This window comes from Crocodylus siamensis, chromosome 5, assembly GCF_052110815.1.
Source record: "Crocodylus siamensis isolate JL-2025a chromosome 5, ASM5211081v1, whole genome shotgun sequence".
Classification (NCBI taxonomy): domain Eukaryota; kingdom Metazoa; phylum Chordata; order Crocodylia; family Crocodylidae; genus Crocodylus; species Crocodylus siamensis.
This window is the reverse complement of record NC_143399.1, coordinates 202,674,807-202,696,005: the sequence shown is the minus strand read 5'-3', so window position 1 is coordinate 202,696,005 and position 21,199 is coordinate 202,674,807. Positions and strand designations below refer to the sequence as shown.

At 46.2% G+C, this 21,199-nt stretch overlaps 1 protein-coding gene across 1 annotated transcript in view; it reads left to right on the top strand.

The window, feature by feature from the left end:
* The window catches only part of WNT3A (Wnt family member 3A), a 101,064-nt gene that overhangs the window by 31,397 nt on the left and 48,468 nt on the right, over positions 1 to 21,199 (top strand). The window contains exon 2 of the mRNA XM_090047925.1: positions 19,498 to 19,739. Within this exon, the coding sequence (XP_089904051.1) occupies positions 19,498 to 19,739 (242 nt within the window). The remainder of the gene's footprint in view (positions 1 to 19,497; positions 19,740 to 21,199) is intronic.

Below are 21,199 nucleotides of genomic sequence, written 5' to 3'. Positions count from 1 at the left end.
TGCCTTTGCTGTTCAAAATATATACTATATTTTCAGTGTGAATTTTGTCAAGCTTTGACTACTAGTTGATGCAGATTTATTAATGGGATTTTTGTTCCTTCATCTGTTATACTAAACAGCCCTCTACTGTAGGAGATCTCTCCATTAAGGTACTTATAGGTTGTGCCCATGTTAGTTTTTAATCTGCTTTTCAGTAACCCAAGGCAAGTGAGCTTCTTTTGTTTCTCATTGCAGTAAAAGAAGCTTTCTGGCCCTCGAGCATGCATATAGTTCTTCTCAGGCCAGTCTCCAATTTTCAAACTCTTTCTGGAGGTTTGGACACCAAAAATGGACTTAGTATTTTAGTGGTGGTCTCAGCAGATACTACCATCACCCTGCTCCTACTCAATGTTCCCCAAGTGATACATCTGGGGATCGTATTAGCCCTCTTACCTGCACCATCACACTAGGAGTGAGCGTCCTGTTCATAATCCATGATAATACCGACATTGCTTCCAGAGTCACTGATTTCTAGGGCAAAGTCCCCACAAATGAGTCACAGTCTTTGGTCCTAGATGAATAACTTTGCATGTGGTTGTGTTCAAACACCTGTTATTTGATCACATGCTGTTTCCCAGCTGATCCGGTTCAGGGCATATATTTACCACTTCACCAGTCGGTGAGTCTTTTGTAAGCTCAAGCAACAACCATTTTATTTTTTCTTAACATCCTTGATAAAAATAGCAACTAGCAGTGGGCAGAGAGCTGATGCCTATGGGACCCCATTAGCAACATCCCCACTTCCTGAAGATCCCGCCTTAACAGTTACATTGAGAGATCCATTGATCCATTTAATGTGTGTCACTGAGTTTAGTAACAACATCATGTCATGAGAAGCCAACCGTCCTAAATAGATCCAAGAAGATTGGGTGAACAGAATGACAATGATCAACCCAACATTTAGTATCATCAGAATAATTATATCAAGTTCATTGGACAAAACCTATTTTCTAGGCAGCCATGTTGTCTTTAATTAGGTTGCTACACTCTACTACTTTATTGATGTAGTCCTATATCATTCCTTTCAGTATTTTGACCAGGATTGATGAAAAACTCACAATTACTATTGGCTATCCTATTTACCTTTCAAAAAATATATCAACCCAATATTAATATTCTCTAGAGTTCCCCCTTGTAGTCCAAGATTTATTAAAGATTAACATCAGTAATCCAGATAGCTCCTTGATCAACTCTTCGGTAGAAGTTATACATGCTTCTGGATTTAAAAGAACGGCTAAAGTTAGCAATTGCTGCTTCACATCCTCATTAATCATTGCAGGAATAGAAATTATTTTGCCATCCTTATATCATATGAATACGTCCCCCAGCTTCCTTCCAAGAATGGATCACAAATATTCATTTAATGGTTCTACCTTGTCTAGGTCTTGGCTGATCATTTTGCTATCTCCATCTTATAACAGGGCTATCATATTTTAGAATTCCCTTTTATTCCTAAATATATTTCTACAAAATCTTTTTAATTTTGATCCCCTTACTTGATTCATGATTCCCTTGCAACCCATGGATTTTTAACTTTCCTTATCAATTGCCTGATTTCCTTAACTCTAGTTTGCATTCATTACTATCCACTTTTTCCCACGAGTTATACATAGCCAATCTTCCTTTGAATCTGCTTAACAGTTAACTCAGTGTGGTACATATGGACACAGCTATGGATTATTGGATGAACCATAAAACCAATATTCTGGCTACTCCAAGACATTATAGTTGCTCTGGCATTTTTCATAAGAGCAGAGCTATTAAGTTCAGACTTCTGATCATATTCCAATTTGGGTATTCGCACGCCCTGTGTTCTTCCCACTGGAAATGGTTTTCTTTTCCACTTCCTGTCCTAAACTACTGTGCCATACTGCTGTGCTGCTGTCTTTCATACCAGAGGTGGATGAACTAATTCCTCTTTTGTGCATTTACATTTGCATTTATATTCATATACAGGCTAGCTCTGTAGCATCACTAAAATGTATGGACTTGAAAGCAGAATTTAGCCCATGGCTTACATCCACCATTTACTTTTGGTAGGGGTTGTGGAACTTCTTGCTTTAAATGAGGCATATTCTTTACTACTTCACATAAGCATGTTCTTATTCAACTTCCAGGAGTCCCATAAAAGCTTCTTCAGTCAGCCTGGTGTCAACACTCACTTTTCCTAGGACAGTGCATTTATTAGCTCTTACAATCTAACTGAAAGGGGGTGAGAACAAGAAATGTTATGATGGACCCATGTCCATGACTTCTCACCCTGAATGATAGGATCACAGGCAATGAGGGTGTGAAGGGACCTCAGGAGGTCACATCTAGTCCAACCCCCTGCTCAAAGCAGGACCAGCCCTACCTACATCATCCCAGCCAAGGCTTTATCTAACCGGGTCTTCAAAACATCCAGGGATGGAGAGTCCACCGCCTGTCTTGGTAACCTGCTCCAATACTTCACCGCTCTCCTAGTGAGAAGGTTTCTCCTAATATCCAACCTCAACTTCCCTTGCTGCAGCTTGACCCCATTGCTCCTTGTCCTGTCACCTGCCCCCACTGAGAACAGCCCAGCTCCGTCCTCTTTGCAGCCCCCCGGCAGGGAGCTGAAGGCTGCTATTCAATCCCCCTCTGTCTTTCCATCCCCAAACTAAATAAGCCCAGTTCCCTCCCTCCTCATCAGTCATATTCCCCAACCCTCCAGCCATTTTCATTGCCATCTGCGGGACTCTCCCCAACACGTTCACTGGCGAGAGTCTGGTCCCAAAAGGGGTTCAAACATAGGTGTCCCAGTTCATTACTATAAATGTGGCAGTAGTAACCTAGGACCCTGAGGCACATGTGAGAAGGTTTGCATGCACACACACACGCGTGTGCACACACACACACCCACCCCTATCACCCATGATATTAGAGTTTGCTGCTGGAGTTCATCTTCTCATGGAAAGCCAAGGCTTGAGAAAGAGGAACCAGGAGAAGGTGATGATGGCCATGCTTGTCAGGATGAATGTGGATTTGAAGTCCCCCCCACCCCCAGCCCCTTCTCCAAAACCGACAGTGTCACAGCCTGACAACCCCAGGAGAGCATCCTCTTCTTCATGTTTGAAAAGGTGCAGAGGACAGAAGTGTTGTCTGGGCAAGCAGCGAGCTCCGGCCTGTGTTCTGCTAACCCAGGGGTGGGAAGTTATTTGTGCTGGTGGGCCACTTAATGCATGTTGGTGACCTGTCGAAGGTCACCCCTCTCTCTTCTCTCCCTCTCCCTCTCCCCATCTCTCCCTCCCAGGGGTGCGACCGGCGCAGAAGCCTGAACCCCCCCGCAGTCGGGCATAGATGAGAGCAACTGAACAAAACAGACATATGTTGATCCCAAGAAAAAAGCATTACTAGCATTCTCTATACCAACCAGCAGCTCTTTATTGGCCTTGGTGTTGGGGACATAGTAGTGCCCAAGGGACCCCATTATGGACAACTACCGAACGGAAAGAAGGTCTGGGCCCCAGGGAGCTTAGACTCCAGCCTAATAACAAAGGCTGCCTCAACGGATAGGGGAAGCTCCCCGAGTCAGGCTGGGGAATGGGCTGTAGGAAATAATTTGGGGCCATCAGCAGGAGAAGGGCAGGTCCTTTTGCAGAGGTCAGCGTTTGGCCGCTTGCAGACATGCAGCCAACCTGGGCCGACGTTGCTGTCTCCCTCTCCCTGAGCTCTGCAGATAAATAGCTCCAGGTGAAGGCCTGCACATTCTTTCTGAAGCAAAACGTGCTGTCGGTGTAAGCAGGCAAATCTGTGGCCCGGGGCGCCATGTGCAAAGTAATGTGTCTCGAGTCCCTTGCACGGGCTTGTTTGAAATATGTGTCAATAACCCCAGCCGCAGCAGCAGCAGCTTTCTGCTCGGGAAGGAGAAAAGGAGGGTAGAGCTTAGGGGAGCCGCTCCAGGGAAAGGGAAATGCGGGGAGTGCACGCTCCCTTTTCCAACAGCCGCCTTAAAGAGCATAACTCTGCTCTTCCTCCCTGCTGCCAGCCCCTTCTTGGGTGGTGAGAAAATGCTCATTAAAGCAGAGATCTGGCAGAGGGGCTTGCCCACTCCTTTGCAGCAGTCGCAAGAAATGATCGCCGAGCCTTTCCGGGGAGCGAGTGAATGGCCTCTGCTTTATTTTAATAGCTCCGTTTCAACCTGGATTGAACCGTGGAAAAGTAAAATGGGATCTGATTCCCCTTCTCACCTCATGCCTGCCGGTCCAGTGGAAACTTGGGTGTGACTCCCTCTGACTCATGGATCAGGGAAGAAATCAGTCCGCTCTTGCCAGCTTCTGCCCTCCAATCTGTACTTGTGACCAGGAATCAGGAACAGGTGGGCATCAGGATGGCTGGAAGCCAAATTCAAGTTAGAAAAAAGAACTTTTTACATTTTTTTTAGCAGTGAGACTGTCTGAACAGCCTAGCAAGGGAATAGCAGACTCTCCATCTCTTGGTGTCTTCACACCCAGGCTGGGTGCCTTTCTGGAAGAGCTGCATTCACCAGGATGCATGTTCTGCTGTAATGAAGCACAAGTTATTCAACTCGGTGCAGGGATAACTGGGTTAAATGTAATGGCCTAGTATAAGGAAGGGATCTGATGGGTCTTATTGCTCTGTCCGGCCTAAACACCGATGAATGGCTAAAGCTGGAGGGTTAGCATGCAGCTCTGGGAGGATTTCAATGTGGATCGATCCATCCCCAGTTAACCTGTTCTCAGGTGTGGGGAGCTGGGGTGCCACACAGACAAGTAGCACAATGAAGAAACCAGATGCAAGATCCATGCAATGGTTCCCCTGAGCATCCGTCTTTGGCCTGGGTTACAATAAGACCTCGTGCATTTTTGTGTTGCGTGTCCTTCTTCACCTCAGTCCTTCAAAAAAACCTGAGATTTCCCATTGGGAGGCTACCAAAAGCTAGGCCCCTTCCCTGACCAAAGCTCTCATTATGAAAAGAAACAAAAGTGCCTCTCTTATCCTTCCCAAGGTCCGAGTCTCTTCAGATACTTACCCAGAGGTTGGCAAATTTGGCCAAACCTGTCTGAATGGCACATTTGGTCAGGTTTAGAGCAGTAATAATGGCAAAGGGACACAAGAGATTATTCAAGGAGGTTTCCTGATGAGTCAGGTCTGCCAGAAATAGGAAGCCTGCTGTGAAATGTCCCTGGGACCATGGAGAGAGTGTGTGTGTGGGTGTGTAAAGGTTTGGGATGGTGGCATGGCACACAAGAACAGTGACACACAAGATCAGTCCTTCTGACACCTCCAGACCGACACGCTTCAGAGGAAGGGGAGGAAAGCCCACCACAAGATCATCCCTGCCTCCTGATCTCCCTGTTCAAAGTTGGCTCTAACCTTAAAGCAGGAGGATTCGTAGCCCTCCCGACTATCTTTGATTGCTGAGAATGACAGCAATAACTGCACGTGTCTGTCCAGTATAGTGACATAACGCAATGTCCCATCCCTTTCTGAATCCAGCTGAGCTCCCCCTCTCAACAGCGTCTTGTGGCAATGAGTGCCACAAGCTAGTTGAACTTGCATAAAAAAGGTTACCCACAAGTAACGACGCTGCACAGTTTGCAGGGCATGCCAAACCCAAGCTAGTAATCACTTCATATTGTGGTGTGCAAAACCTGAAATTTCGGCTTGGCAGGAAATCCCGTGGGCTTCCTCTGAAATGAAACCTTCTCAAATGTTTCGTGTTTAAATCAGTTGAAACCTCGAGCTTTGGTTTCAATATTTGAACGTCCCAGCTCGAATGCAAACATCATCATCAGAGTCGAACTGAAACCAACCTTTGAACTGCAAAGGTTGAAACAAGGTATTTGCACCTTATCCCATTTTCTTTTCCCCCTAAGCAAAAATTCAGTGAAGCTGACACATTTCCCAAGAACTTCTTGATGGGAAACCATTCATCTGGGAACACTTCAAGCTTTGTACTTTTGTGTATCCTGTGGAAATTGCAGAAAAACTCTATGTTATGGGTGTTTCAGGATTTTCAAACTGCTTTGGGCCCAACTCACTATGTTCCCTTAGGGGGGATGCTGTTATCAGGGTCGAAGGATCTCCCATCTAGACCTGCTCTTTATCTGCAGCATTCTCCAGCCGGTCCGCACTGGGACAGTCTGTTGGGACCTGCTTGGGTTGTGTCAATCGCAGCTGCCCCGGGACAAGCACGCCCCTATAGCCACTAGGATCTGGGGCTAAGCGATCCACTAAAGCTCAAGAAATGCAAGCAGGGTGCACATGAAATCCATTGGCTGCTTTGCTCCCCTAGAATAGGGTTATGGTCGTTCAGGTCTCTGGAGAAGCCCAGTCGCTGCCATAACTCCAAGCCCATGGCTGCTTCAATTCTGTAGGTGGCAAGAAGAAATGCAAGGTGGAAGCAATCCATCGGTTAAAGTGAGTTACCCTGGAGCTTTATTATTAGTATTAGTATTATTATTATTATTATTACTACTACGAGGAGGAGGGTTAGACTCTGGTTTCTAAAGTAAACAAAAGAGGTGCCTTGGCAAAGGAGCTCGCAGCAAAGAAAAGGTGGGATTGCTTTACAGAAATCTTGGCTGCCTCCCCAGGGTGCATGTCAAAGCTGGTATCTCTGCCTAATAGTGATTCGCCCTTTGCTAATTGATCACTATCTGGCAGGCTGCCTGCATTGCCCCAGACACTTTGAGGAAGAAATCATTACTGCTCAGATGTCCCGGGAGGAAGTTTGTGGGCACAGTGCTGGGAAAGCTGCTCTGCAGGTGGTTGCTTATACCGAGCACGGATGGGGAAACTACCCTAGTATTCTCCATTTTACAACCCCCACCGTCACAGCTTCTCCTGACCTCCCCATAGGTTCCACATTCATCAGCCTGTCTGTTCCCAGGTCAGAGGTGTGAGCTGGTTGCTCTGGGAAATGCACAAGAAAGATGTTTAAAGTGTCTGGAAATCCCACTCCTACAAACAGACACACAGTAGCAGTGTCCAAAAGGGCAAAACATGTGGTGTGTACAAAGGCCCCTGATCTCCAAGGTCAACTCCCAACTTCCCTCTCTTTCTCCTTCTATTTTTCTTTCTTTATCATCTCCTCCCTCTTCCCCATTCCCCAGCTTGGCCTCAGCACCACTGTTTTCCCAGACACTTACCACAAGCCCCTCTCTCCAAACATTGCCCTGTAGAAGCCAAACCTCAGTGTTTGTGTTGCTTCATTTCTAGGCAGCCTTTGACGAGGTTGATTGCAAAATACTGATGACCTCCGTGCAAATGCAGGGGGCATCCATCCTGCACCCCAGACCCAACCCAGGGAACAGTGGAGGACCACTGCTTCTCAAACTCTAGGTTCTTCATTGAGATCCAACCCATTGAAGTCAATGAGACCCTTTCCATTGGCTCCTTTGAGTCGCCATGAATCAGACCCAGATCTGCTGATTTCTGATGAGATCCCTGCTGTCCCCACTCCTCTCCTGTGTCCAGAAGAAACAGTGGGGATGCTGCCAGTTCAGTTGCCCCAGGCCCATGCTGTTGTGACATCCTGGCTCTGTTTCTCCATCCCGGCACCAGCTGTTACAAAGACTCCCCAGTGCCAGCAAACAACCAGCCTGAGGGTGGAAACTGAACTGTCAGCAAAGGTGAGGCCTTGGACACAAGACCTTGTGCGCTGGTTGGAAGTCAGTCTCTGCCCATTGCCTTCCTCTTAAGTGCACAAGGCAAAAAGGAAAGTGGAGGATGGAGCAAGGCCTGAGCTGAGACCCAGGCCAAAGAGTCCTCTTCATTTTGCCATTGAGACTGCTCTATACATACTCTGCTCTGTGACCTTCATCACTTATATGCCCACCGACAGGATGACCATATATCAGTACTTTCATTACAGCAGGGTCATATTGCTTTGAGTCCTCTCTGTTGCTCATTGCTTTTATGCCTGCTTCATATTTACACATCACATCCCTCCTGCAATGGACCAAATAAAGCTCTGTCTAGTCATTTAATTAACTTTTAGGTTTGGCAAAAGTGATGCCAGCATGGCTGTGTATTGAGAGCTGTAATAAAGATAGATTCACGTGCCACTGAGCTCGTTCTGAACAGCCATTAGGGATGCTTTATTGGATCTGAAGTTTGTCAAAAAATGTATTTTAGTTTCTTTATCAAATTTAGAAGGGGAAAAGGAAGCCTCTTTTTTCCTCCAGACTTTATTTATATATTTAAACCTGCAAGGGGGAAGTTCTTAATTTCTGAAAATTAACATTTGTAGATTTTGTGTGTGGAAAAATAACCTCCAAAATTTCAGCCCACTAAACCCAAAACATTTATTTTCAATTTCTCAACAATCCCCCCTATGCCCCTCCCCCTAAAAAAACGCCAAACCCCGCAAAACATAACAATTATGAAAATGTAATTTATCTTACAAAAAATGGTGACAAACACCACAAAACACTTATCTAGCAAGGGGTCTCGAGTTCATCTAACTTTTAATGCCCATAAAGGTGCCTGCGGAAATCAAAGAAGCTACAATGATTTATGTCAGCTGAGTATCTGGGCTGTATTTTTTTCCCCTAAGAATAAATCATTGATTCACCTTTTATGGGGAGCAACAGAAAATGAGGGTTTGATGCTCATCTGCACTAGACCTATCGTAAACCAATCTGGCTAAAATTGGGGCCAAAAATTATAATGTTGATTATATTAATGCTTGCTTCCCTGCATCACCATAGCAGCATAATGTCATAGACTCATAGAAATGGGGGTTGAAGGGACCTTGGGCAGTCACATCTAGTCCAACCCCCTGCTCCAAGCAGGACCAGCCCCAACTAGATCATCCCAGCCAAGGCTTTGTCTACCTGGGTCTTAAAAATCTCCAAGGATGGACAGTCCATCACCTCTCTCGGTAACCTGTTCCAGAGAGAAATTGTAAATGAGAATAAGGCCCTAAATCCCCAGGAGAGATTTGAATGAAATGTGGGTAGTAGCTCAGACCTGGGCAGGAACTCCATGCATAGTGTCACAGCAGGCAGATAAGGCTTCAGTTGGCAGGAAAGTGTGACAAAAGCTAAATTTTGAGTTCAGTGGAAATTTTTCAATTAAAAAAAAAATTCTGATTTAGAACAGGAACCTTTGTTAAAAAAACTTGCCAGGAAGTTGTGCATGTGAAAGGTTGCATCTACACATGAGCTTTAATGTGCATTAGCCTGTTTAAATGTGCATTAAAGCATCACAAAAAACTGTTCCTTAGCTAATAAGCATTAAAACAGGCTAATGCACCTTTTTTCTACTACCTCACAATGGAGGTACTAGATTTAATGAGCATTACCTAAAACTCATGACTTGAATGTGTAGATGCCCCTTGAAAAAAAAAAATCCTTTGGGATTGACCTAAACATCTGGTTTCAACACCATCACCACATTTCAAGTTTGAATTTTTCCATTTCTGACTATTTTAAAATGAGATTTTAAAGAATTTGAAACAAAAAAGTACTTTCCTGACTCCCCCCCTGCAAAAAAAATTAAACAGAACAAAACAGTATTTCTTTTTGAAGATGTCAAAACTATACTTGTTACAATTTGATTAGGTTTCTTTTCTTTGGGAGTGTGGAAAACGATGGATTTGGCAAAACTGACCTCTTGGTAAAATGTTCTGGAGTTGCCAAATTGGCATTTTTCATTTATACAGGTTTGAAAAGTTGCACCCAGCTCTTAGTGGGTGCAAAATTGAAACCCATTGCACCCAGCTCTTAGTGCCTACACGATTAAACCAGTATAAGATCATAGGAAAACAGGGCTGGAAAGGACCTCACAGGTTCTTCTAGCCCTTGGTCAAAGCAAGGTTATCCCCAACTAAACCATCCCTGCTGAGTGTCTGTCCAACATATTCTGGAAATCTTGCATGGATAGGGATCCCACAAATTTCTGTAGGTAGCCATGCTTGAGTATCCTCATATTCAGAAAGATCCTCTTAATCTCCAACCAAATTTTGCCTGCTGCAGCTCGAGGCTGTGGCTCCTAGTCCTGGCCCCTGCAGCCACAGAGAAAAACTCATCTCCATCCTGTCTGTAATCACCCTTCAGGTATTTGAAGACTTATCAAATTTCCTCTCAGTCTTCTCTTCTCCAGACTAAATAACCCTACTTTGAGCCTTTCCTCATAAGTCTTGCTGCCCAGACCCCTAATCATTGTTGCTGCTCTGCACTGGACTCTTTCCAAACAGTCCACATCCTTCTTGAAATGTGGGGTCCAAAACAGGACACAGTCCTCCTGGGGAGGCCTCATCCGTGCTGAGTAGAGCAGAAGAACCACTTCCCTTGAAGTGATTTAACTTCTTTTAATACAACCCAGGATGCTGTTGGCTTCTTTTTTTGCAACAAAAGCACGCTGTGGGCTCATTCAGTTTATGGTCCACAATAACCCCCAGGTCCTTCTCTGCTGTACTGCAGCCCAGCCACTCATTCCTCAGTTTATACTTGTGCGTGCATTTATTCCATCCCACATGCAGGACTTTGCTCTTGTCCTTGTTGAATCTCATCTGATGCATTGCAGACCACTTCTCCACCCTCTTGTGCCCATTCTGAATCCTGGCCTTACTCTCTGAAGTATTCGCAACTTCACCCAACTTGGAGCTTACTTTCTTCTGCCTTGCCTCCAAAGGCAGTGTTTCAGGACAAGTGGTAGAGTTGGAGAAGTGGGCACTACTACTCCTGTCCTTGCAATAGGTCATAAGGAAGCATGCATCCCCTAAGGCCTAATCTATACAATGTCAGCAGCGGGGCCTAGGGGTGCTGGGACTGACCATACCCCACCCATGCCCTGCCCACCCGCAGCTAGCCTTGTCTCAGCAAGTGCTCTTGAACCCTACATTTCTGGTGGTCATCAGGGATGAGTTTGGTGCAATTTGTGCTCCACAGATACAGGGAGGCAGGGTGTGGGTGAAGCATGCTCAGTCCTACCCTCTCCAGGATCAGCCATTGACCCCGTCTCCACAAGCCCTGGGACTACCAATCTTATCTTTAACTTTATATCAATACTTAGAAAAGGTCTCAGCCCTTAATGTAAATCCTTTCCTAGATGGGGTTCCTGAAAAGCACTTAAACACATGCGCCATTTTAAGCGTATGCTTAAGTCCCACTGATGCCAGGGTTGATATGAAGCAAAAGCTGAAGAAGCTCTGTTCTGCATGAGGATACTTTCCAAAATGAAGGCCTTTCCCTTCATTTTCCTCTCCAGAACTTATTGACCAGAACTGAAGTCATTCATAGGGACCCATGAGAGGGAGGGAGGGAGAGAAAGAGATGGGAGTGTAAAAGGAAGGGAAAAGAAAGAGGAGGAACCGTATGGCTCTGTAAACAGCTGTAAGCAATGTCTCCCGTCGGGTCGGACCGGTCTGAGTTGACAAGGCGATGTCTTCAATTAGACAGCATGCCGTAGCCTGTAAAAATGAAATCAATTTGTTATTTTTCTGGGAGAACATTATGGCATGAGTTCACACATGTGCTGTGCCCAGTGACTCAGTTAAAGCCAAAGGAGGCACTTTCAGCCATTAGCACGTGCCTGCTTGCAAAGTAGGTTTGAAAGTCCAGCTGGGGCGGAGGGGTGTGACTGTATGCAGCTTGGTACAGGACTATTAGGACACTAGGTGCACATATAAAATAATAATAGTGGTGTTGGGGATGATGATCCCACAGAACTTCGTTCACATTGTCCACCCATAACTCTCTTTCAAAAAGCCACTTAAACACCTTAGGATAGCATTTCCCAAAGCACCCAGGTACTAGGAGCTTATGTTTCATTTCTTTTGAAACGTTTCAACGCTTATCTTGCCAGGGTCCTTGGACCCTAGCTGACTTCCTGCCCCTGGGGCGGGGGGCTGGACTCGATGATCCGCCGAGGTCCCTTCCAACCCGAATGTCTATGAAATCTATGAAGTCGATGAAATTTCCAAGCGTGTCCTCCCTACTTAAATGCAGATCCACAAAATGTATTGGGCAGTGCCACCGTTTGGATTGGAAAGTTGGCTCTGCCTCATGATAGACAAGCAACGACCACAAATCTGAGGTCCCAGCAAATAACTTTCAGTGGCAAGTGATTCAAAACAGGCTGTGTTTTAGGTGGCCCTGAATGTAAATTTGGGTGGGTAATACTCAGGTCCACCAGTCTCCACGTCCCTACTCTTTTAGCGCTTACTGAAATCAGCAGAAGGAGCCTCAGTATCTTTAAAGATCAGGATCATTGTCGCATGACTTCTCTGAAAACAAACTAGCTGGTTCTCCGTAAGTCATGCGGCTCTTCAGATGTGCGGATTCAGAGAGGAACGTTTCCCACGTGCCGTGCAAAAATGAAAACTGCAGACTGGGAGACTGCAGCAGGCCATGGAGCAAAGGTGTCTGCCAAAAAAACTCCCCTTCGATCTTCTTTCGGTTCCAAGTAATGGCCTTTGATACTTACTTGTTCATACCAAGTAAATGGGTACATCCGCAAGTTCTTTAACTGAGTTCATTATTCTAACCATGAAATTTAGAGCTCTCATAAATGTCCATGGAGGTGGCAGATTGAAATGTTAAAGTGCATAAAACTGGAATATGGTGTATGGTGATCCTGGTCAACCTCACAAGGTCCATGGATTTGGGCAAGGGTGGAACGTAAGTGGAAGGCCTCCGTAGAGTGCTACCGACTGGGGTGCAGAGGATAGCAGCATCGTGTGTACCTTGAGCCATTACCGAGACTATGATGTGAGGGACAGCCGTGCTGCTCAAGGCATTATGTTCCAGATGATGTGAAATGGAGGATTCGGACTGTCTATGGTGATCAAAGAGCTCTCCAAGCTTTCTGCAGGGACCTGGGCTCCTAGTCCTGTTCCCTTCCAGTCTATTCTATGTAGGGTCTTAGAGAAGGAAAGCAAAGCCATAGAGACCTCTCTTGAGAGCAAAGAGGAACATAGCAAGGTTTGTGATGGCATGAAGTCTTAATCTGGATGTATCTCGACTCAGGTAATTATGTTCCGCCTCGTAACCCCAAACCACCCCAAACTTTCCCTTAAAGATGGCACTTCTAGACCCAACCTGTTGGGTGCAGGTGTTGTAACAGGTTAAATAGCTGCCATGTCTTACACCAAAAATCAGCTGCTTTTCATTGCTCAGAGAAGTGTTTCTATGTCTTCTTTCCCGGCCGTACAGGGGTGTTATGACATTAAGCCATGTCATACATGAAAGCATGTGTAAGTCTTCTGATGGAAGGTACTATGGAAATATTCAGTATTTGAATTAGCACAATTCATAAAGAGAAAGGGTGGTAGGGCTACTTGCGAGAATAAAGTTACCTACATGAATATGTGAATAATTGTTTGTAGGCTCAAACCCATGCACCATACACTTACGTCTATATATAAATAAATATGTGTGTAGATATAGACATAGCTATAGATATAGATAACCCTTGTTAAGTCTACCTTTTGAGATTAAAATCCTGGTAACCTGAAATCCTTCTAATTACCTGTAAGGGTTTTTTTCCGAATTTCTGTATGCATTAGAATTTGTATTTGTCTGAATTATTATATGAAAAACAAGGGCAATATTATCATTGGAGGGATGTCAAACTGAAAAGCCAAGTGGATCATTTTTTTACAGACTATTTAATGGTTTGCACATATGAGGCAGCTGCATTGTCTGCAAGTGGACATCAACATGGTTGCTGAAATATTTTAGAAGCAAAATGGCTCATCCATAAAGATTAAAATTTTCATGGAACAATAAGTATTCTGGCCCACATTTTCGGTTGCCTTTGAATGAATAGACAGGAAGGGAAAGCTGGTTTCTTTCCTCCAAAGGGTCCCATTTTCTTGAAAAAATAGATTTTCAGGAAATGGTTTACCCAAAAATCATTTTCAAACAGTTGTTAGCTTTCGATTTTTTGTTATCAACAGTTGAAAAAATTTTATAATACTTTTTAAAATATTTTCAAAATACCCTATGAAAAATAATTGGCATTCTCCCTCCCTCTCTCCTTCTGTCTCTCAGTCTTCAGCCATCATGATGGTTACAGTCTCGAAGGGGGAGCGGCGGGGGAAGGATTTGTGGTGGCCAGGAACTGACCCTCTTATTGGAGGGCATGGGTGGGCATGAGAGGGCAACCTATGACGCCAGTCCCGTGATCTACTGTACAAAGAGCTCACCCTGATATCTGCCATTCACACATCCCACCCAAGGAGACCTCAGAAGACTATTCCCATTCACAGCTGTGTTGTTTTGCCCATAATATCCATATGCTGCCGAAGACCAGATTCGGTCCTTGAATAGTTGAACTTTGGACTGTTTTCTGCATCTGTCCCTCCCAGGCCCTGGAAGCCCACTCATCACCAGCGATATGATGTCTCAAACAGTTTTGTACCAGTGCTGTAGGATAGATCTAGATCTTCCTGGCACCTTTCCTGTGCACCCTTCTGGTTCGGTGCAAGGAAGAGGTGTTAACATGATGATGTCCTATTTACATGATGCCAAGTGGGGGTGTGATGATTCATGGGCCAAAGTCCTTACCCTGGATGATGACAAAACCAGGGCAGAAGGAAATCCTCCATGGGATTCTTCTTTCAAACGCCTAAAATGTTCTGAACCCCCCAAGTCCAATCCCACATGCTGACTGGAAGCGAAAACTTACTGCATTTCTTTCTGGGTCTGGGTCTGACCCATGGCCTCATGGCTCCCCTGAGACCTCCACAGGCCTCTTGCAGGAAGATAAGACAGTCTGTGGACAGAGGTGGTGTTTGCTAATCTTCGAGAGATGGGGAACCTATCTCCCTTGCCTTCCACAGCATGACCCCCCGAAGCTCCTTCATTTCCCTTGATGCCGTGGTCACTTGGGCTTGCTGTGGAAGGAAGGATGGCGTGCATCTTCTTTGCCTGGCTGTTCCTCCCCCACCCCGGGAGCAGCAAGATCCTGGTGCAAAGGATCCCCGAAATGTGTGGGTCAAGGAAGCATGATTGACCCTGAAGCAAGATGCGGCACAGGGTGAGGTCAGTATTTAGGAAACAAAAGTAGGCTGTCAGGAGAGAGAAAGAGGACAGAAGAGGTCACTTCTGCTGTGGGAGAAAAGTCAGAGAGAGAAAGGCAGTGAGACCTGGCATGCAGCGGGGCAGTTTCGCTTCTAGCATAAGTGAGTCTGGTTTCGGTTCAGTTTGATCCACTTCCCACCAGGTCTAACTTCAGCCTAGTCTCTACAACAGGAGACACAATTACTGGTGTCACTGCCATTAGCCAGGCCTCCAAACCGTGGTGCTCAGGCCTAGTGCCAGGCCCATCAAACAGGGGGAAGAGTTTTGCCTGCCACATACTGCTTTATGAAGCTGCTATTTTGCAAGAAAAACCTGGAGTTGGAAGAGACCTCAAGGGTCCTCTGGCCCAACCACGTGGAGTGATAATGATGATGCTCTCAGTAACAATTTGGGGCCAATGAAAATGTCTTTGGTAGTGAGTAGCCAATAGATGAGCCCAAGCCTATAGGCTCCAAGGGACCAGTGATGCTGGTTGATGGACAGCGTTGTTACAGGTGAGGTCAAGGACTTTTGAAAACTGTAATGTGAAGCAGGGGACTCAACAGCTGCTGCATGGGCTTGTGTTGTGGGGTGCATTTATTACCAAAGCCGTCTCTTCTTGGTCTAGCAATATGAGTTTAGAAATAGGGGGTTGAAAATAATCTTACCTTTTGTCCCCCCCCTCCCCCCCGAGACTAGGTGTGGCCTCTTCTCTAAAGGGGAGAGGGATAGAGCTTGGTAGTTAGAAAAGGGAATTGGACATTGAGATCTGTGGCTGGCTTATGGATGATGGAGCTAGCTTCAGTCGCGTCATTCTTCTGCTGTGTTTGCAAAGGAAAATGGTTGCTTCGTGAATGAAACGGGGCAGGGTAAAGACCAGCCCAGAACTACGGTGGGGGCCTCCAATATAACATGAATGTAAGTAGCCCTGGGAAAGCTGGTTTTATGGAAAAGCCACCAGAGTCATCCTCACGTTGGAGCCCAAGCCGAATCTCACTCTATGGCTAATCGACTACTCTGGCTTGATCCCACAACTTGGGATGTGGGGAACGAGGCCTGTCCTCACAAGCCAAGTCTGCGGGGTTGGCTCCTTAAGCTCCCCGGCATGTCCCCACGAATGGGGAAAGACGCTCTGTGGCTGCAACGGCAGCCGGATGAGGCACGTACGGGGCTGGACCTCTGTCACGGACATCCACTGCTGTTAGTCCCCAAGGGTATGTGCTGACTTAGGTTTAAGGCTGTATCATTAACGTCGTGTGCAACAGCAGGCACGAGCCTAGCAGGCAGCTTCAGCACATGTTTGCTAACGTCTTTTGAAAGCTGTCCCTAGAGGGGTTGACACCAGGCCTGGATCTCTTGCAGGCCATTGCTTCAGGGCTCAAGACCTGAAGCAAACAGTTGACGTTTCTCGGCACAGCAGGCATTGCCGCCCTCCACGTCTCTCCACCCTCTGGGGCTTTGTCGTCCGCTCACCAGGCCATCGGCTTGGCAGGCACTTCATAGCTGGCTTCATTGCCCGGCTCCCACCCCAGGCTCTCCTGAAGGACCTTCGCTACTTCTTGGGGTTCGTTAGCTCAGCAGAGCTCCTGCCAGCAAAGCATTCATCAGGTTGGGCCCATCTTCCCTTAAGGGGTCAACCTCCCCGTGACACCCCCAACACAGCGGTTTTCCACCTTGATAGACTCGAGGCACCCCATAGAAAAAGCCAGCTCTTAATTTTCACTTGTTTTTTTTTTTTTTTGACTACAGAAAAATATTAGAGTGATTCTCCTGTTGCAAGGAAAGCTTGCCACGGAGCAGAAGGGTTTTGACACTGGGGAGTCCTATTTGAAAACTCTGCATTTATCTTGTGAATCGTGTTTGGGCACCTAACTGTGCTAACTTTGTACAGCACCCCAGGGCACCCTTGAAAGGATGTCAAGGCACCCCAGGGTGCTGCGGCGCCCCGATGGAGAATCCCTGGTCGGACACAACCTTTATGCCAGGTTATGCTCACTGCAGAACTCGGTGGTGACAGCAGCACTGGGTTTTATTTAATTTTAGTGCAAAATAGGCTTTTTAGGGCAGTGTATATTTTTCTGCTGTGTCCCTAACCCAAACACAGCAAGCTATTCCCAAATGAAAGGCAGGTAGAAAAGATAAGTGTGAGTTAAGTTTTCAACCCAAGATTAATTTTAAACAGGGAAGGAAATGAAGAGAGGAAGTGAATGGTGGAAAGATATTTAGACTTCATTTTTAATAAGCTAGGTTGTGGCTAAGGGCAGTTTTACTCTATCTAAAAAGCTGTACCACTACATCTCTCTCTGCCTTCCTGCCTGTCTAATCTGGTTTTAAAAGCTTTAACCCAAAACGATGGATATTCTGCAAGCCATCCCAGCATAGCCAAACACTTAAGCATGTGTTTAACTTTTAGCTCTTAATTGCAGAAGTCTAGGGTTGGAAGAGATGGTGCAGTTCTGACTTTGCCAGCTGGGAATAGATTTTAGCCCAGACTTAAGTGCTCTGCTGAATTAGCCCCCATTTGAGAGCAGTTCTTTTCAATTTAACATAGGATTTACATTTAAGTTAAACCTTTTGAGTTTAATGAAAGAGGTGTAAAGACTTCAGGTCATAGAATCATAGAAAACGAGGGCTGGAAGGGACTTGGAGGTCATCTAGTCCAGCCCCCTGCTCACAGCAGGGCCAGCCCTCACTAGATCATCCCAGCCAAGGCTTCGTCTAGCTGGATCTTAAAAACCGCCAAGGATGGAGAGTCCACCACCTCTCTGAGGAACCTGGTCCAGTGCTTTACTATCCTCCCAGTGAGAAAGTTTTTTCCTAATATCCAACCTCAACTTCCCTTGCTGCAGCTTGAGCCCATTGCTCCTTGTTCTGTCATCTGTCCCCACTGAGAACAGCCCAGCCCCATCCTCTTTGCAGCCCTCCTGCAGGGAGGTGAAGGGTGCTCTTCAATCCCTCTTCGTCTTCTCTTCTCCAGACTGAAAAGGCCCTGTTCCCTCAGCCTCTCCTCATAAAGGGATCAGAGGAGTCCATTACAATTAAAATATCAGCACAACAAGGTTGCCCTAATTTTACAAACAGTTTAAAAGTTTTGAACGCTCCAAAGTCCAATCCCACTTTCTTCCAAGAAGTGAAAATTTGCTGCATTTCTTTCTGGAAGACAGAGAGGGGCCATCTGAATGACCCAAGCCAAGAGCCCACCCCAATGAAGCAAAGCTCGTACACACATGCTTGAAGTTAAATGTCCATTTACATGTTTTACTGAGTAGCAACAGTAAAGCTAGTTCTGCCTCTAGGGTAGTTAGCTGCAAGGGATGTTTCAGCTTGATCTTGCAGGCACTCTATGCATTGTTTTATTCCCATACATCAATATTACAGAGTCAGGTCCTAGGTCAGACAACGGAGCAAGCCTGCTTGCAGATTGTTTCTTTCCATAATGAACATTAGAGCACAGTTTCAACCCCCTTTCAGCCCCCCCCTGCGATGTGGAAAGCTCAGCTGCAGACACAAATGTCAATGCAAAGGCTGATTGTGCCTGGTACATCTGCAGAAGGCAGGTCGGGCTCAGTCTTGACACTTCTTCGTTTCGTGGTTGTTGGTACAGCATCTTCAGGGCCAACTTGAGACAGAGGCCATGCATGTGGCCAGTCACTTTTTGGTACGGTCCATGCAGGCAAGTCCTGCAGAAGGAATCAGAGACCGGACTTACAGACAGATCATAGGGCTGATCTCAGGGGTCATGGGGCTGAATCCCCTGCATGAATGCTATTCCTAAACTTTCATATCCAATGCATATCCACCCTCCTCTTGAAAACCTCCAGTGAAGGAGATGACCCCATTTCTTTGGGCAGCGTGTTGTACTGCTGCACTGTTTGAACAGTAAGATATTTTCTCCTGTGCCCGAACAGGCAATGATGCCCAGGACCCTGGAGTGCACTGTTGTCCTCCAACAGCACCACCCGCTTGTCCGGTTTTATATTAAACCCTAGTAACCAAGCCTCCAGCCTTCCTGGCTCTGGGCGTGTGGTATAAAGTGGTGTGTAAGTTGCCCTCTAAAACCCACTTATTGCAGGACAGTGCTGGGTTTTCCATTTTTTCATATAAAGAAAATAGCTTTGAGCCCTTCAGGTTACCAAAAACACCAGGACCATGTGAATAGATGATCCATGGACTAGGGGTTAATCAGGGAAGGTTGTGAGAGACCAGAAAGAAAAAGGGGAAGGGGTCTAGGTCATGGGACAGGTGATGGTGCAGCTCTTTGATAGGGACGATGTGGGTAGACGGGCTCATTGTGCTGTGGGGAGAGACTGGAAATAAAGAGGGACATTTGCGGATAAGGAAAAAGCACTTGAGGAGCTGACGGGGCTGATTTCCTGTCCCCTTGGTTGGGAGAGTAAGCAGGGAACACATGGAGCAGAGCCAGCCTGATGGTTACTATATGTCACTGTATTTTCTCCTCCAGGTCCCTGGCCATTGGTCACCAGTACTCGTCCCTGGGAACTCAGCCCATCCTCTGCGGCAGCATCCCCGGGCTGGTCCCCAAACAGCTGCGCTTCTGTCGAAACTATGTGGAGATCATGCCCAGCGTCGCCGAAGGTGTCAAGATTGGGATTCAGGAGTGCCAGCACCAATTCCGCGGGCGGCGGTGGAACTGCACCACGGTCAACGACAGCCTGGCCATCTTTGGGCCTGTTCTGGACAAAGGTGAGTGCAGAGCCATATGGGTGAGAGGTGACAGTGTCCATGGCCTAGCCGAGGAGATGGCCGTCAACACCCTGTTCACTTGCTGGGAAGAGGAGCGAAACCACATATCTCCTCCACACTGGCCAGGGGACATTAATTGGGTCGTAACAACTGGCGTCTCCTCCAGCCTTGGGTTGTGAGTTGGCCTAGCCACCTGGAAAACACTAGTAGCTACAGTGCATTGCCAGAGCAGCAGCTATTATCATTGGTAGAGTTGAGCCTGTGGCTCCCATTACAATCACACATACTTGCCAGGATGCATCTCACCATCTCAGTAGCTGTAGATTGGCCTGGCCACTTAGGGTGATGCCCAAGTAAAGGGTTGCCAGCCAAGGCTACATGACACCGTGCTGTTCCTATTATAAGCCATCCCCGCGTATAAGTCCGCCTTATATTTTCAGGTTCTGCTTTAGGAAAAACAGCATTTTCCCTGAATATAAGTCGACAACTGCAGATAAAGCCCTTGAATTGTGATTGTTCTTACAAAACTCCAGAGGGAAATCAGAAAACAAAAGAATGGACTTGGAGGGTTAAATGCACTAAAAATACCAAAAGGCAATCAGGACTCATAGTAGATATAGTAGCAGTAGTAGTAAGTAATATCTTTTATTGGACCAACAAGATTTTTGCAAAAAAATTTTCTTTTCCAAAAATCTTGTTGGTCTAATAAAACAGATCATCTCTCCTATGAGTCATGATTGCATTTTCCTCTAGACCAGTATGGCAACAACCTGGATACCTAAAAATACTAAAGCACTTTGGATCACTAAGTGCAATTCTGGTTTACCCTGATCAATCCTCAAGAGTTTTGCGACTTGGTATTTTTATTGCATTCGCCAAAATACGACACGTGCAGCAGTCAGTTGTAGGTTGACCCTGCACAGAGGGCACGTACAAATGGACATGTTTTGTGGAGGGAAAACAAATGTGGACTTATAATCAGGACAATGCAGTTTGTGAAAAGCTACCAGGCCCAGCAGGGCTGGTTTTGGGGGGGCTGGTCTCTTATGGTACCATGGCTGATGATATCACGGGGGGAGACAACTCAAAAGCACAGAAATGAGAAATTTGCACCAATTAGCAGATCCCTCTTCTCAGAGCAGATCACGGGTTTAGAAAGCACGGCGTGCTGGGGATAGACGTAGCATTGGTTCTAATCCAGGGAGTCTTTCGGCTGGCTAGAATAAGAGGTAGATCAGGGCCTTATGCTGGATGTCAGTGGGGACCTCTTGTAAAGCAAGAGCAGTGGTTTCACTGTCCTCTACAGCAAAAACATGTCTTCTAGGGCCCAGTCTTGCTCCCATTTATTCAGCCTTGGACTCTTAGCTTGACCATTGCCCAAGGTCATTCAGCCGGTGGGCAAAGGGGCTGTTGCACTTGACCTGCACTGAGACGGTGAGGCCAGACACCAAGCCTGGCAC